Genomic DNA, 16,579 nt, shown 5'->3' with positions numbered 1-16,579 from the left:
CCGAGGTACCACTGTATTAACTAATATATATAATTTGCATTTCCCCAGACTATATATGCTATTTATACTCACAATAGAAACACTGTGCACACTGTTTCCTTACCTCCTACATAGAGCGGGGAGTCAAAATTCAAAGTGGATTGTTTAGATAAATTGCTGATGATTTTGGGACTTCCTCCATCAACAGACAAAGACAGAATCTGATCCATGGCCAGTAACTCAACTATATGGAAGTTTCCATCATTGATTGTCTCAACACTGGAAGAAGAATAAAGGATATTTTAAATATCTGAGACATTGAATGTTCTTTCTTAGCACAGTATAGATGAATAGCCAGACATTCAGTATTCAGAAAATTACAAGGAATAGACCAAGACAATTTTCTTGGTTATGTGAACTCAAACAACTTCGAGCTGTCGGCTGTCTTCAGTTCAGTTCTCTACAGTTTTTGCAGAGAACAGTTGTAGATTCTAGGCAAGATTCTCTAAATGTTCAGGTATCATGAGCTGTGGCATCCCAGAGAATTGCACTTTCCTGGCTGACTTGAACATACAGACGAAAAAGTCAACAGGCAATTAAAGTCACCAAAAACAGACTGTTGGCAGCCCTAACCCTTGACCTTTTTATTGTTTAAAGGAATATGCCAATGCCATGTTACTTCAAAGACAGACATATTATAGGGCAACCCAGAAACTAATAATTCTTGCTTTACACCTTTCTTCCACCACATTCAGAGCATGGCACCTTCTTGTATGCAGGCCTGAAATTCTTAAAGACTATGTTTAAATACAGGCCTAGCTGATACTCGGTCGTCACTGGGCCAATATAAATCTTCAGAATTCCCCTGGCAGACCATGCCCTGCCCCTCCCAATTATCACAAGAGAGGACGAGAGTCTCAGTAGAGACAAGAATAAAAGGGCAGAGCTCCAGGCATTTTGAGAAAAGACCAGGTGTTTGTAAACAAGTGTGTTTGCGCCTTCACCTTTGAGCTATTGCAACCAATGGAACCTTCCCTCCATGGAAAATAACAAAAGTGGCAGGGTGTGTAAGTGTGTTTTCATCATAAGTACAATCCCTTCCTGCATATCACAGCTGATATTCTCCTCTCCACATGGCTATTTTAATTTCGAAAATTATACCTTAATTGCAATTATACATCAAATGCCCTGTCTAATTTGGCCCTCAGACTTTTGCTGTGTTTATTTTGCCATTCGTTTGGTTACCTCGGGTTGGCTTTTACTTCATTTTCCCTCTAGCACAGGGGTAGGCAACCTAAGGCCCGGGGGCTGGATGTGGCCCAATCGCCTTCTCAATCCGGCCCGCGGACGGTCCGGGAATCAGCGTGTTTTTACATGAGTGGAATGTGTGCTTTTATTTAAAATGCATCTCTGGGTTATTTGTGGGGCATAGGAATCGGTTTATTATTTCCCCCCAAAAAATATAGTCTGGCCCACGACATGCTCTGGGGGATGGTGGACCAGCCCATGGCTGAAAAAGGTTGCTGACCCCTGCTCTAGCATCTCCCCCCTGCTGAAGAAGAGTTTGGATTTGATATCCCGCTTTATCACTACCCGAAGGAGTCTCAAAGCGGCTAACATTCTCCTTTCCCTTCCTCCCCCACAACAAACACTCTGTGAGGTGAGTGGGGCTGACAGTCTTCAAAGAAGTGTGACTGGCCCAAGGTCACCCAGCAGCTGCATGTGGAGGAGCGGAGACGCGAACCTGGTTCACCAGATTACGAGTCTTCCATTCTTAACCACTACACCACACTGGCTGTCCTCTGCTGCTCCTCTGAACCAAATTGTCACATCTGGCAACATCATGCAGGGGCTGCTGCTCTCCTCCATAGACAGAACCATTCCATGTCACAGTGCTTGTGTGAATAAATACCCAATTCATGGAAGGGACTGGAGAGGCTATCATAACTCAGTGCCATAAGCACCTTAAAATCTTTTGGAAGCGCTAAAATATTTGAGTGGGATCCAAAACAAACCTGCACATGAAGTCAAACACATTGATGCACACAGAGGGGTTTTGCCCAGCATCTGTCTCCAACTGCAGACTTCTGTGTTGCATCAAAGGCTGCTTCCCAGTGCAGTACTTTGAATTATTTTGAGAGAGCGTGTTCTCCATAACAGAGCGCACGTGTTGGCCAAAAAAGGCCATCCCACTGTTGTTGGGCAAATTGGCCACATGTCGTGATTGAGCAAGGAGTGTTGCTGGGGAGAATGTTATGTTGCTAAAGTGTGGGAGGGGTCAGAGGTCTTAAATACAGGGCTCGCAGCCTGGGGCCTTCTCTTGGGCTGCATGCACCGGATCACCCGCCCACCCGCCCTGAAAAAGGGGGGTTCGTTGTCCTCTGACCTTGCTATGCCTGTCATGGGGTCGTCTGCCTTGGGGCAGGGGCCTGGTAGGAATTTTGTCCATTTGGCTGATGCCATTTGGTTTTTGCCTACTGCGTAGCAAATCGTCACAACTTGTAAGGTTGGCGGTTAGGCATTGGTTCAAATTGGTTGGTGGAGGGGCAAGTGCCTACCCCTCCAATGGTGGTGCTGAAAGGGAATTCCGTTAAAGGAATCCAGGGGCTTGCCATCCCTTTCGTCCTAGTCCCTGGCATCGGACTTGGGCCGTGCAAGCCCCAGGGGGCATGAGGGTGAGAGGTGAGAGACTGATGTCCAGCTTCATTTCTCCCCAATATGGTTCTCCCTGACTGGCTTCTGCTGGAATCCGGAAGTCAGTTCTGTCCCTGGGCAAGGACAGATAGTCGTAACCAATGCCTAAGCAACCACTCACATGTGTGTATTTAAATAAAGTTGTGGTCAAATTCATGCCAAAAACCTTAAACAAAAATTGATGTGTGAAGTGTGAGTTATTGGGGTGGCCTGGGGGACCTTGACACGCAACAGCATGGGGACGGTAGGAGGACTAAAGGAGTTCCATTGCTCACATGGGAACCTCTGACTATGGACCCTAGTTCTTCTATGGAAGAAGGGTAATAAGGCTTGAGGAGCATCACATTTGACTTTCAGAGTTGACTAGGAGGAGAAAAAGACTATAGATGGCTGTGATGGATTAAGGAAGCTGGAATGCATCAAGATGGAAATAATGCAGAGCTTTGGTTGCACGTTGCTTCCCAGAAAATAGCTGGCAAAAGCAGAAACTAAAATATAAATCCAAGAGCAATAATCCCCGAGTCTTTCCAGTTCCTCAAATACAAGGATCTAGTTTCAATCTCTTCTAAGTTTTCAAACAAGGGGGGGGGGGGATACACTTAAGTATATCTTTATTCCCTTTTGTGCTTTAATGTTTAATGTCAGTACTTTTGTCCACAGTAATCCTGTTTTTATTCAACATGATTAAATGTACGCATGTGGAAAAAGAACATATTGGTTACACAAATTATGGTACTATAAGAAAAGCATGGTAAAAAGGAACAGAATATTTCAAAATCCTTTCAAGGAATATTAAAAGCCAGCTTTTATTATATAGAAAATGCAGAATTTTACAGGGATAACTTTTCTTTGGACTACATATAAATTTCTTAGCAATCGACCGACATCTGGGTCCTTTGATATTATTGCAAAACAACTGTACTGAACGGCTTTAGTCTTTTAATTCCAGTTTTCCATTTGAGAGGAATTTATTCGACAGGCATTGGTGGTGGTAGAAAACTAGCTTTAGCCCCTGGATGCAGACTGTATGCCTCCATAACCTTTTGCTGCAAAGCCTCTCCTCCTTCCAGAGGGGAGGGATTGTGAGCAGGAGCCAATTCTCGCGTCACACAGAGGGCGTCTTGCCCCCTGCCCTCTCATCATCGCTGGCATGCCACGCCTCCCAGTTGGGCACCCAATCAGGTGACACCGCGGGGGCGTGGTTTAGCCGCTCAAATGCGTTGTTGGTGTATGGAAGGGCTAGGTGTGGCCATCGCCTACCCCTTCACTTATGGGTATTCCGTTAAAGGAATCCGGTGGTCGTGGATCCTGTCCGATGCCCTGTGTGGCGGGGGGCCATGGCACGACCCTCAGTGACATCAGGGGAGAGCTTATAGTTGTATTTGGATCAACAGGCTCCCCCTACTGGTGGTTAACCCCTCATCAGACTCACCCCTCTCCGAGTGGGTGGAGTCAAATTTTCTGTGGTCCAATGCCTAAGCCAATACCTTCTCACATGCTGTAATCAATAAAGTTGTGGCCTTTTTCTAGCCCATTAACCTAATATACTGTGTCCACGTGTCTTTATTCCCAAGCGGGGGTCGGGTCCTCGAATCACAACTAGCTTTAGCCCCTGCCATACCCTGTCCTCCACCCAACCCTCATCCCCAGCAGGAGGAGCAGATATTGCACTGGGTTCTTTATTATTATCAGGTGTTGTGTGTATGTGAGAAAGGAATGACAAGAGCCACGGAAGTCAACACAGAGAATTCTTCTTCAACCAGTATCTTTTGCCCCACCACTTATGTTCTTTCCCTCCCTGAAAAACAGGGACTAGAAAAAGGTTTTAGTTGAGCTCCGTGGGGCTTACACATATGTAGAATTGCTTTTGGCCCCGAGTAGGGAAGCAGATGCAACTTGACACTAGTAAATTGCTTAAATTAGTTGAAAATAGATTAAATTGTTAATCATATGCAAAAACATAATGGTGTTTTTAAAAAATAAACCTAATGCTTTCATAAATTTTAAATTTGACCTTAAAACTGGATGGAACATTAATATATTCTCCAGAAATCTTTAAAAGCATGCTGTCTCTGAGTTAAATTTCACATTGGTCATCAGGTTGGATGGCCACCTGCCATGGATGCTTTAGCTGAATTTCCTGAATTGCAGGCGGCTTCCAACTATACAGTTCTATGATTCTATGATAGAATGGTACAGTGGTGCGTCGCAAGACGAAATTAATCCATTCCGCGAGTCTCTTCGTCTTGTGGTTTTTTCGTCTTGCGAAGCATGGCTATTAGCGGCTTAGCAGCTATTAGCGGCTATTAACGGCTTAGCGGCTTTAAGAAAAAGGAAACAAACTCGCAAGAACTCGCAAGACGTTTCGTCTTGCGAAGCAAGCCCATAGGGAAATTCGTCTTGCGGAACGACTCAAAAAACGGAAAACTCTTTCATCTAGCGAGTTTTTCGTCTTGTGAGGCATTCGTCTTGCGGGGCACCACTGTATGCATCAAATTTTAATTTTTGTTCAATATTCTCCCAGATTATTTGTATTCATTATGACTCATCACTGTACCCTGGATTGTTCTGAATGATCACAATTTGGTAGCCAAGCCCAAAGCCAAAAGTCCTATTGCGATACATTTTGGCTTGCCTGCTGATGGAAGTGACCATGAGGTGATTTGATAATACCATCATTTAGCAGTTTTAAACCCCTAAGTAGCAGCGGTTGCCGAGATGTTACCCTGTTCACCTCTACATAGTTCCATCCTTATTTCAGACATCGTGATATATTGGTATATCGCAATGTTTAACTGGTGATATATTGTGATGTTGAAAACCAGATATTGCCCAGCCCTAGTGCCAGTAGCTATTGGGTGGGTGGGAATCCAGGCATCTCAAAGAATAGAAAGATATGGAGACTATATTAAAAAAATGAATTATTATTTATAGACCAACCTGTAAATGGCAGAGGCTGGGTATGATCCTGTATCATAACTGACCCTCACTCGTCCACGGTACAGTTCCACAGCTATATGGTCTCTGTCACCTTTATACAGTAAGATTCCACTATCCTCATCTGTGGCAATCTTGTGGCAAACCAAAGTTTTCATTAGAAGACCGGGAAAGAAAGACATTTAAAAAAAATATATATTTACTTCAAATGAAAAAAGGTGTTATTTTTTTTAAAATATTGGGTTGCTCAGGTAACAAAATCAAACATTTATTTTCACTAATGTAATCAATTATTATTAAAATGGCAGTTTTGTGTAGCATTTGAGAGCCAGAGACATAAGTGCTGTTCTGCTTGGAGGCATTTTATGTATCACATTGAGAAGAAGAAGAAGAGTTTGGATTTGATGTCCCACTTTATTACTACCTGAAGGAGTCTCAAAGCGGCTAACATTCTCCTTTCCCTTCCTCCCCCACAACAAACACTCTGTGAGGTGAGTGGGGCTGAGAGACTTCAGAGAAGTGTGACTGGCCCAAGGTCACCCAGCAGCTGCATGTGGAGGAGCGGGGAAGCGAACCCGGTTCACCAGATTACGAGTCTACCGCTCTTAACCACTACACCACACTGGCGTCATGAGACAGACTCATGGTATATTCAATCATGGCATTTAAAAAATCACAGCTCTTCCTCGCATCTCGCTGCTTTTCTCCTAAACCTCCCCAAACTAGGAGGTTAACTGCACTTGATGTGGCAAACACAATTGGGCAAAAGCAGCTTGGAGAGAGGTAGTCGCAAGGAGGAAACAATCAATGGGGAAAAGGTTAGACCCCTCGCCCTGGTCTCTACTTTCCCGAAAACATTCCTTCCCCCACCCATCACCGTCATTCTTACGCAGTGAAGAGGCAGTGGCTTGGATTCATTAACCCACAATGGTAAGCCAGCATTGTGGCAAATGATGTAAAGCACATGCCTTAAATAGGAGCGCGGGTGGCGCTGTGGTCTAAACCACTGAGCCTAGGGCTTGCCGATCGGAAGGTCAGCGGTTCGAATCCCCGCGACGGGGTGAGCTCCTGTTGCTCGGTCCCAGCTCCTGCCAACCTAGCAGTTCAAAAGCATGCAAAAAAGTGCAAGTAGATAAATAGGTACCGCTCCGGTGGGAAGGTAAATGACGCTTCCATGCGCTGCTCTGGTTTGCCAGAAGCGGCTTAGTCATGCTGGCCACATGGCCCAAAAAAACTGTCTGCAGACAAACGTCGGCTCCCTCGGCAAGTAAAGCGAGATGAGCGCCGCAACCACAGAGTCATTCGTGACTGGACTTAACTGTCAGGGGTCCTTTACCTTTAGCTTTCTTAAATGAGGGGTGAGTAATCCATGTCCTGGCACATGCTTTTGGGTTCCAGCTCCAATTAGCCCCAGCTGTCATAGCCCATTGTCAGGTATGATGGGAGTTACAGTCTACTAACATCTAGAAAGCCACAGTTTCCCCACCCCTGTCCTAAATGTTGTCAGAAACATGGGATGTGTTCCATAATTCCCACCACCACCAGCCATGCTAGGAATTTTATGATCGGTGGATTTAATAGCACCTTGCCTTACCTGAAGAGTGATATTGGTCTGGGGGTGAATCTTTGTTGAAGGAATCTGCAGGTAGGATTCTTTATTTACAAAATTTATGCTGACCAGCTTTTCGCACTTATCACCCTGGTAACCTGACAGACATTGGCAGTTTGGCTCATTGGCCTTGATGATACACTGGGCTCCATTTTGACACTCATAATTATCACATGGGCTGGTGCGAGGCAAGACCATTGGTGGTGAAAACTCACAGAAGAGTCCACTATATGCAAACAAAGACACAATCATGTCCAACAAGTTATTCTTTAGAAGTGATAGCAGATGTTTTGTCATGCTTTTCTGAATTGCCCTTACCTGTACCCTTCAGGGCATATGCATGTATAACCATTCACTGCATCAGTACACTGCGCTCCATTTTTACACTTGTTGTCTTGGCAGTCGTCATAGTCAACATCACAGTGATCTCCTATATAGCCTGGTGTGCAGTTGCATCTGCAGAATGGAAAATACATGGGTAATTGCAATTCCTTACTGCTAAGCAGAAAGCTGGAGGTTTAAGGGTGCGAAGTGGGAAAGACAATGATTGTTAAGAAAAAATATCTTCAGTTTTCAAGATGTATTGTACTGTACTTCGAAGAAAGTATTTTAGAGCTTGGTGGTGAAAGCTGGTATATTGATTGAAGACCTTGCTTTGCATGAGAGACCACAATTTAATGTTTGTCAGCTTTGCCTTGTTTTCTGTTTTGTCTGATTATCTGACATTATATCAAATATTCAGAATGTACATCTTGAGGGCTCTCATGAATCATTCTGACAGCTCTCTTTGCAACTGGAGCCGCACACATACTTTTTCAAAATTAGCAAATACACAAACCTTAGTTGGAGAGATCTAGACAAATATTTTTGCTCAGAGCTTATACATGCTAACTTGAAAACATCGACTGAACTAATATTATACTTCATGTCAAATTAGCATGAATGGAAATGCATTTTTTCACCTAACAAAGATGAAAAATGAGATGCTAGATTTAGCTGTTACCTATAAAGTTTTGACTCCACTTTTTCATGAGTAACGTCAAGTTTATTTTATCAAGGTCACAGGTTATGGGATCTTCAGAAAATGTTTAGGGAGAAAAACTGCTGAAATTTTTATTCCTTTCCTCTGGAAGGATGGAAAAGAGTTCAGCAACTACCTGGCCACTAGGCAGCAGGGCTTCATCTCACTGCCTCCAAAGATTTCCAAACGTGCTGATCAAGACTGACTAAGTAGATAGTATGTACCGTACTTTTCGCTCCATTGGACGCAGTTTTTCCCCTCCAAAAACTGAGGGGAAATGTGTGTGCGTCCTATGGAGCGAATGAAGGCTTGTGCCATAGCCGCGTGCAACCCCTCCGGCAGGGAGAGGCTGCACGGGGCTATGGCTTCTTTAGCTCCACACAGCCTCTCCCGGCAGGGAGAGATTGCGCGGGGCTAAAGAGGAAGCCAAGGCAGCGAGTGGGATCCATCCCGTTTGCTGCCTTGGCTTGTTCCATAGCCGCGCGCAACCCCTCTGGCAGGGAGAGGCTGCATGGGGCTATGACTTCTTTAGCCCTGCGCAGCCTCTCCTGGCAGGGAGGGATTGCGCAGGGCTAAAGAGGAAGCCAAAGCAGCTAGCGTGATCCATCCCGCTCGCTGCCTTGGCTTGTGCCATAGCTGAGCACAACCCCTCCGGCACGGAGAGGTTGTGTGCAGCCTGTACGCTGCTCTTTGGGGCTGGGGGGGGGGAAGATTTTTTTTTATTATTGATTTCCCCGTCTAAAAACTAGGTGTGCCCTATGGTCTGGTGCGCCCTATGGTGCGAAAAATACGGTAAGCAATCAGGTGAGCCCTAGGAGATGAGGGTCCCTTTCAAATTTCTTGGAACCTACTTTAGAAACCTTGTGAAGGTGTGCTACATAGAAACATGATGTTTCCCAAGCAGTTTCATGGATTTTCAAATAATAAGTCTAACCTTTCTCAAAGACTTAGGCCAGGCTTCCTCAACCTCGGCCCTCCAGATGTTTTGAGACGACAATTCCCAGCATCCCTGACCACTGGCCCTGCTAGCTAGGGATCATGGGAGTTGTAGGCCAAAACATCTGGAGGGCTGAGGTTGAGGAAGCCTGACTTAGGCAGAGGCAGCGCAGCTTTGGAGAATTTTAAAAAAGGAGAGCCCCACATTCTGCTGGTCAGCTGACAAACAGGATGTAACAATTAGATCTGCTACAGACAGCTTGCATCCTCCAGACATTTTTTCCCCTCCAAAGGCACAGGTCAAATTACTTCCCAGGATGTAGCTTACTCATGTTTCTGATGCTGTACCGGGCTTCTGTCCAATAGAATTTATGAACAACTTAACCGCATCAAGAGGTTGCATGAGTTTCAGCTGATCTATGCCACATTCTTGGCTCAGAGATGTTTAGAAGAGATTTCTGCTTGGAAGATGAGACCTGTTTAGGCAAGGGCCGAGGGCAACAATGAAAGGTGGCAACCTTTGGACTGACACTTGGAGAAGGTGAGTTCTGGAACCCCCTTTTCTAGAACAATATCACCGCCCAGATTGAATCTCTGGTACCAATCTATAGGTGGTGTGAAAGGCTTCCACTTCAGACCACCAAAATTCTGACCTATGTTTCCGAAAGATCAATCTGTCAATTCTAGACTTGCTCAAAGCATTATCCAACAGTATAGCAAGAGAAAAGATGTTGGCACTAATTTATTGCAACAATGGGAATAATAGATTGGGTCGGAAATCCACATCTATTATCAATAAAGCTAAATTACTGGGTGGGGTAGAAGGGTTAAAAGAAGTATTTTGCACTTCTCTTAGCAACAGCTCTTGCATTCTTATGTAGGACTAGATTACACATTAAGGTTCCTGCTTTTGCCTGGAAAAGTGTTCGTTACAGGCAAAATTTTCATACAAGTCATCTAAAAATACCTAGGATATCTTTACCACTCCAAAAACCAAACCAAGTACTAAATATCTATCGTTCCAAACATTGCCTAGGCATTTCATAAAATACCTTTCACCCAGTTTGTTATTTAATTTAAAATGTCAAAAATAATATTCTGTGTGTATCTAAGTGCCACTCAAGTTTGACATGTTGTAAAAATAATATTAAAATTAACTATATTGTACAGTTGAATAATTCTGCTAAGATGGTTTGTAGATTACAAAGGCACTACAATTTATGCGTGTGGATCTGGTTCAGTTGTCATTACAAATAAATTGCTATTTTCTTCTTAAAGTAATATTTAATGTTATCCCAAATAATAGAGAATATTTCTTAATTTTGTTACTTGCCTTACATTTCTAGTGAACATTGGCTAATCAATTGCACATAATTCCTAGCAACAACGTACAATGCCTAGGAAAAGCAAATTTTCATTTGAACCTGTTTGGTAAATTGACTTACAATATTTATCAATTCTTAGGAATACTGCTTTTTGTTTGTCATTTGTAACAGTACTCAAATAGCACATACCGTAGTACATGAAGCTGTTATAAGTTACTTGTGAATTACAATGGCCAGGATTGGCTCAGCATTTCAGCGACGTAGGCCACAATCCTAACCATGTCCACTCAGAAATAAGTCCAGCTGAATTTAATGGGGCTTATTCCCAGGTACGAATCCCTGCAACGGGGTGAGCTCCCGTTGTTCGGTTCCAGCTCCTGCCAACCTAGCAGTTCGAAGGCACGTCAAAGTGCAAGTAGATAAATAGGTGCCGCTCCAGCGGGAAGGTAAACGGCCTTTCAGTGCACTGCTCTGGTTCACCAGAAGCGGCTTAGTCATGCTGGCCACATGACCTGGAAGCTGTACGCCGGCTCCCTTGGCCAGTAAAGCAAGATGAGCGCCGCAACCCCAGAGTCGGTCACAACTGGACCTAATGGTCAGGGGTCCCTTTACCTTTATTCCCAGGTAAGTGGAGTTAGAATTGCAGTCTGGCACAGATCCTTCATGAGTTAAGCATTTCAGTGTTGGCACGAGTGTTCAAAACCATTGTTCTAGGCACATTTTGCAACAGAGAATTTCATTAGCTTGAGCAGTTTCTGAGCTCTGGGCGCAGTACCACGCCTAAGATTTCAGATCAAAACTGCAGAGTGGAAGGATAGGAGGACCTTTTCCTGCCTCCCCACTTCCAGCTGCTCTGAAGACTGGAGAAGAGATCCCTATAAGAATATTAGGGGTCGGGCAGGGGAAGGACTAGCCTATGTGAAAAATGAACATAATATTTTGGCTGCAGTTCATTCATTTTCAGCTTTGTATTCTTGTTATAAAAAAGTGTGTCTAGACATTTTGTTGTTGCACCCATAACCTAGGATTAAGGTGCCATTTAGCTCCTGGCTTTCATATCTCAGTTTCTAATAGTGGATGGCACAACCTGTGGCTGCATTCGTCATGAATAAAAATTGCAACGTGATAAGTCACCAATATGCTTTCAACAATGTTGAATGACTTTTCTGCTCTTCAGTGAAAACCCCTTCTATGTTTTATCAGCTGTGCTAAATATTACCCACCCTGTAAGAAAAGCAACCACCTTGTACACACCTGTCCTCCATTCTCTCAGTGGTGCAGATCTGCACACCTGGCAACTCACCAAGTCAGATGCAGACTGTTGTCAATCATTTGGCAAACTACAATGCATGGCTAACTTTCCTCGTTTTTACAGTCCCAGGCAATCAACTCAAACAAGAGGCTTGCCAAGCCCATATGAACTAACACACATGGCTGTTGGGCTTTTGTTGGCTTGGTGGTTTCTTAGTTTTGCAGGCCTGTCCTGGTTTCTTGACTTCTGATTCCCCACTTCCACCTCTCAAGGGTCGAAGAAAGGGAACAAATAAACGTGACCGAACCGTGATGATCAAAATACCAGTTCCACTTGCTGGGTGTTATGTTCACACAAATGCTTGAATTAACAAACTAAAGTTGGCACTGTAGAATGGAAACTGGTGTCTAAATGTGCTTAGAATGACAACTCACAATGGGCCCACCGCTGTTTTGGCACAACACAACATGCTACATAAAACAGGTGCAGATCAGAACAACAGGTTCCTGAAATCTACTCATCTAAAGTCCATTAAAAACCACTTTTCAAGTGTGCATACTAATTAATGATAATAAGGATGTCATTTAATTAAAGATTAGCCTTCCTGGTGATGAACCTCCTTATTGTATAATGGTTTCCAATGTGTCTTGCTAATAACCCATCATGTAATTACAGCTTCATAATCCAGCTTTAATTTAGCATAATTATTCACTTCCTAGTCCAAGTAACCAAAAGGATTTTGTGTGGATTGTCACAGAGCATAAAAACTCTCAATTCTTCATTGTCAGTACTTAATCCACACTGCTAGGAAACTGGTCACTCGACAGAGAATCTTCATGTTATTACACAGGGCTCCATGCAAACCAAAGGGAAAATCTATTGAGCCATTATTCTGTGATCACAACTCCCGTGAATGAGGAATGACAGCACAATTCACCCCCATGGAAAAACAAAGCCCACAGCCATTGAGGAGGACAAAGCAGCGATTAAAAACACAAACAAAGTGGACTATAAAGATACAGGGCTTACTTGTATCCTTTAGGTGTTAGGATGCACTTGGAGTCATGCTGACAGGGGTTCAGGTCTTGGGCACAGAAATCCAGCTTCTCTTCACACAGCTCACCTGTAACAAAGTATATCCAATCACCATTACGAGACCACCACGGGACATGGGAAGCAAAGTGTAAAAACTATTTATTTCTATAGCAACTTTTAGTACAGCCAAGCAGCTCCAGTCGCATAAGCTGCTAAAATACTTGGCAAATGATAATCTCTTTTTCTCCCGCTGTAATCTTGCTTCTCATGACTTTTCTTTGGCAACATCTCTTTGTCTGCAAAACTGCCATTTAACTCGTTTGCTTATACAGTTGGATTTGCTCTGGGCAATCGATAAAAATCAGGCCAGCAAATTCAGGCAGACACGCATAACTGCCCCAAAGAGGTTGATTAACAGTTTGACAATAAACGTTCCCTGTAGCGCAGAGTCGACAGCAGATCGGTCATCCTACTAATAGACTAATCAACTGACTAAAATATCATTATATTATAATACAGCTGAGGTTTTAAGAAGATTTAACAAAGGCAGCAGCACATTTTAATGAGACAAAGATGTTTCCCCAACCAATATCCTTGAAAAATCTAATATATGGAAACTGGACCCTATGAAAAATTCCAAGCTTTTTATAAAGATTTGTTTCTGTTCTTTGGGCAGACTACACGGGAGCTCACACGGACCATTCACCCTGTGCTTAGTTCTTCTTCTCCATAGCTTGTTCCCATACCACACTGGTGTCACGCAACTCTCACATGCATTTGTTGTGCAACCAGCAACAGACTAATTTCTAACTACAAGGGGGCATGATGCTTAGCTAGGTAGAAATGTGAATATTGGCTCCACATACACTTTTCCAAGATACATATGACCATAGTAAGCAGCCATGGGGAAGCGTTTTCCATAATACAAAGATGAAGCATAAATTAGGCTATGGCTCTTTCAGTGGGTCTTAATCTGCTCTTTGTGCAACCAAGATATGGTCTATCAATAGTTCCCTCTCCTGCTTCTGCTTCTCCCTTTCGGCCAAACTATTGACTTGTGCAGGGGGAAAAAGGTAAGGGTTAGTAATGAGTAAGAAATGAACATTTGCCTCTGGCCCCCAACTATTGCCTTCAAGGGCCTGGGCAATCCAATCAATGGTTTCTGTTCCATCTTACTTATACTTCTTGCAATCATCCTTCATTGTTCCTTCCTCTTTGCTGCTATTTTTTCTTCCAAAATGCCTTTCCAAGTCCAATCTTTATGCCTTGGTGTCCACTTGATAGCCATATGCAGCCACTTTGACTACACTTAAGGAATCCTGCTTTACATGGTTACAACAAACCAATCATTCCTGAGTATATTTCCACTGGAGAAAACTATTGTTAAGGACACTAAAACGGCCTCGGTCCTGTATACCTGAAGGAGCGTCTCCACCCCCATCGTTCTGCCCGGACACTGAGATCCAGTGCCGAGGGCCTTCTGGCGGTTCCCTCATTGTGAGAAGTAAGGTTACAGGGAACCAGGCAGAGGGCCTTCTCGGTAGTGGCACCCACCCTGTGGAACACCCTTCCTTCAGATGTGAAGGAAATAAGTAGCTATCCTATCTTTAAAAGACATCTGAAGGCAGCCCTATTCAGGGGAAGTTTTTAATATTTAACACTCTACTGTTTTTAACACTGGATTGGGAGCCGCCCAGAGTGGCTGGGGAAACTCAGCCAGATGGACGGGGTATAAATAATAAATTATTATTATTATTATTATTATTATTATTATTATTACTGTGGGTGTCTCTAAATAGTTCTCTGTGCACAAGAGAGTTAAATATTTTCTTCAAGAGCAACCCCCATGCTGTATACCAATCCAATTTTGAAAATGAGGGAGTTTCATCTTGAGCTTCTGGTGTGACATGTCTGCTGTTCAAAGTGGGGTAAGTAAGAACACGCACAGAAGGTCTTTGAAGCACTCAAAGCAGCTCCTGAAATCTTGTCTGTGGTCCTCTAAATTACATTTTAGGCAGCAGCAGCATGAGTGTGGTTTTGCTTGGGAAAGGCAGATAGATCAGTGAAGCAAAAACAAATTCATGGGAATTGTGTTTTGTTACACGGCTCACAGCAGCCCAGCCAGCTTGCAGTGGTTTGGAAGAAAGACAATTTTCGGTAATCTATCTCCACTCCTTACACACAGAGATAGGAGTGTGCGAGAAAAGAGTGTGGAAAAGAGAGAGAATGAATCTGCCAGAAGATATCAACTTGAACTTTGGAGACCGGTGTCATTATGAACACCCTGATCTACATGTTTTTAAAGCACCAATCTTTCCTGGCCCCAAATCAGCAACTGGAAGATGTGGGCAAATGGGTGATATTAAACCAGCAAGTTGAATCCAAACAACATGGAAATGGCAATCTGATGAGTAATCCAAATTGCTCTTGTGGGAATTGCCATGGAGAAGTGGTAATCTCCCTAAAATGACTGCTGTAACCTCTTACACAGTGCTTAAATATGTGGGGCTTTTCTACATTTTCACTGCTATATTAATGAAATCTACCTTGCCCTGGGAAGACAGTATGTAAATATTCATATATTAGTTTATTAAAGATAGCCAGAGGTTAGACAGCACATAAGAAATGATATCTGATACAATATGTAGCATTTATATAGCACTTTAAGGCAACTAAAGATTTCCCATATGTTATATCAGTAATCTTTACAACATGCCTGTAAGGTAGGAATTATTTCTGCATATCAAATCAAGTCAAGTTTATTTCCTATATGATCTAAAAGGCTGATCTCCACAATCAAGTTGTAGTACTGAGACTGAGAGAGATAGGGGCTTTCTTAAAACTTTTATCCATCACATTTTCTTTTGTCAGGGAATATTATCCCTGGCTGGGTATTTAGTTTAACAATCGTTTAATACATTACTTAGGAAAGGAAATATGCACGCACGCACTCGCTACACATTCTCGGATAGAAAACAGCCTTTTGGTCAAACTTGTGAAAAGTCCTAGAAATTGTTTCAGTAGAGGAAACTAAAGTGAAATTTAGACACACAAAAAAGCCCACCCCACTTCTTTTGATATTAGAATCCTATGAATGATGAAATATTAATAAACTCAAAATTAATAATTTAAGTTGCATTGTCAAAGTGGCAAATTTCAATACATCTTTTCAGTAGGATGAACACAAAACTGTTCACTTTTAAAGAGTTTGTTCTGGAATATAAAGATCTGCAGAGGGAGCTTTGACCAAGATATGATTAAACTTAATGAAAGCGTTTTTTGGATGAGTGTGCTAAATATCTTTTGATGGCTGTTTCAGTAGCTGAAACCCATATAAGGAAACTGAAATAAAAGGGAAAAGAGAAACCAAGGTAATGAAATAGGCTTAAAAGGCAACTAACCTTTTTCCACTTCATTCAGATTAGCAGCTTGTGGTAACAAAGACAGAAGATACAAAGAGACTTTTACATTGTACTGAAACAGCATAGCACAAATAAAATAATGCACAACTAACAGCAGCGGAAAAGCTAAACTGATGTAGCAAAAGTGAAGACAGCTTTTCATTTTTATCAGCTACACAACAAAACACACAAAAGAGGTATGTGCCAGTACCAGCATAGAAAGAGCTTTGCTTGACCAAAGATACATATGATCTTAATGGCAGATGATAATGAGCAGCAAGAAAAATGACTAGATAATCTATTCTACAGAATGCACACTTAATGATCCCAACATTCAAAAGATTGCAGAGAACAAATGTGAATACATTAAGAAAGCCAGACAAGAGTTTA

General features: G+C 42.8%; 2 protein-coding genes across 7 annotated transcripts in view; both read right to left on the bottom strand.

Moving 5' to 3' along the window:
• The window catches only part of SLIT2 (slit guidance ligand 2), a 220,416-nt gene that overhangs the window by 7,006 nt on the left and 196,831 nt on the right, over positions 1-16,579 (bottom strand). For all 6 annotated transcript variants that reach the window (XM_081019793.1, XM_081019795.1, XM_081019794.1 and 3 more), the window contains 5 exons: positions 12,783-12,876; positions 7,538-7,675; positions 7,205-7,445; positions 5,614-5,744; positions 104-258 (listed from right to left, as the gene is read on the bottom strand). In XM_081019793.1, coding sequence (XP_080875919.1) covers positions 104-258; positions 5,614-5,744; positions 7,205-7,445; positions 7,538-7,675; positions 12,783-12,876 — 759 coding nt within the window. The remainder of the gene's footprint in view (positions 1-103; positions 259-5,613; positions 5,745-7,204; positions 7,446-7,537; positions 7,676-12,782; positions 12,877-16,579) is intronic.
• PACRGL (parkin coregulated like) overlaps positions 1-16,579 on the bottom strand; it is a 126,225-nt gene that overhangs the window by 28,443 nt on the left and 81,203 nt on the right. The window lies entirely within an intron of this gene.

This window comes from Podarcis pityusensis (genome assembly GCF_964106645.2).
Source record: "Podarcis pityusensis genome assembly, chromosome: 9".
Taxonomy (NCBI): Eukaryota; Metazoa; Chordata; class Lepidosauria; order Squamata; family Lacertidae; genus Podarcis; species Podarcis pityusensis.
This window is presented reverse-complemented; position numbering and strand designations above follow the sequence as displayed.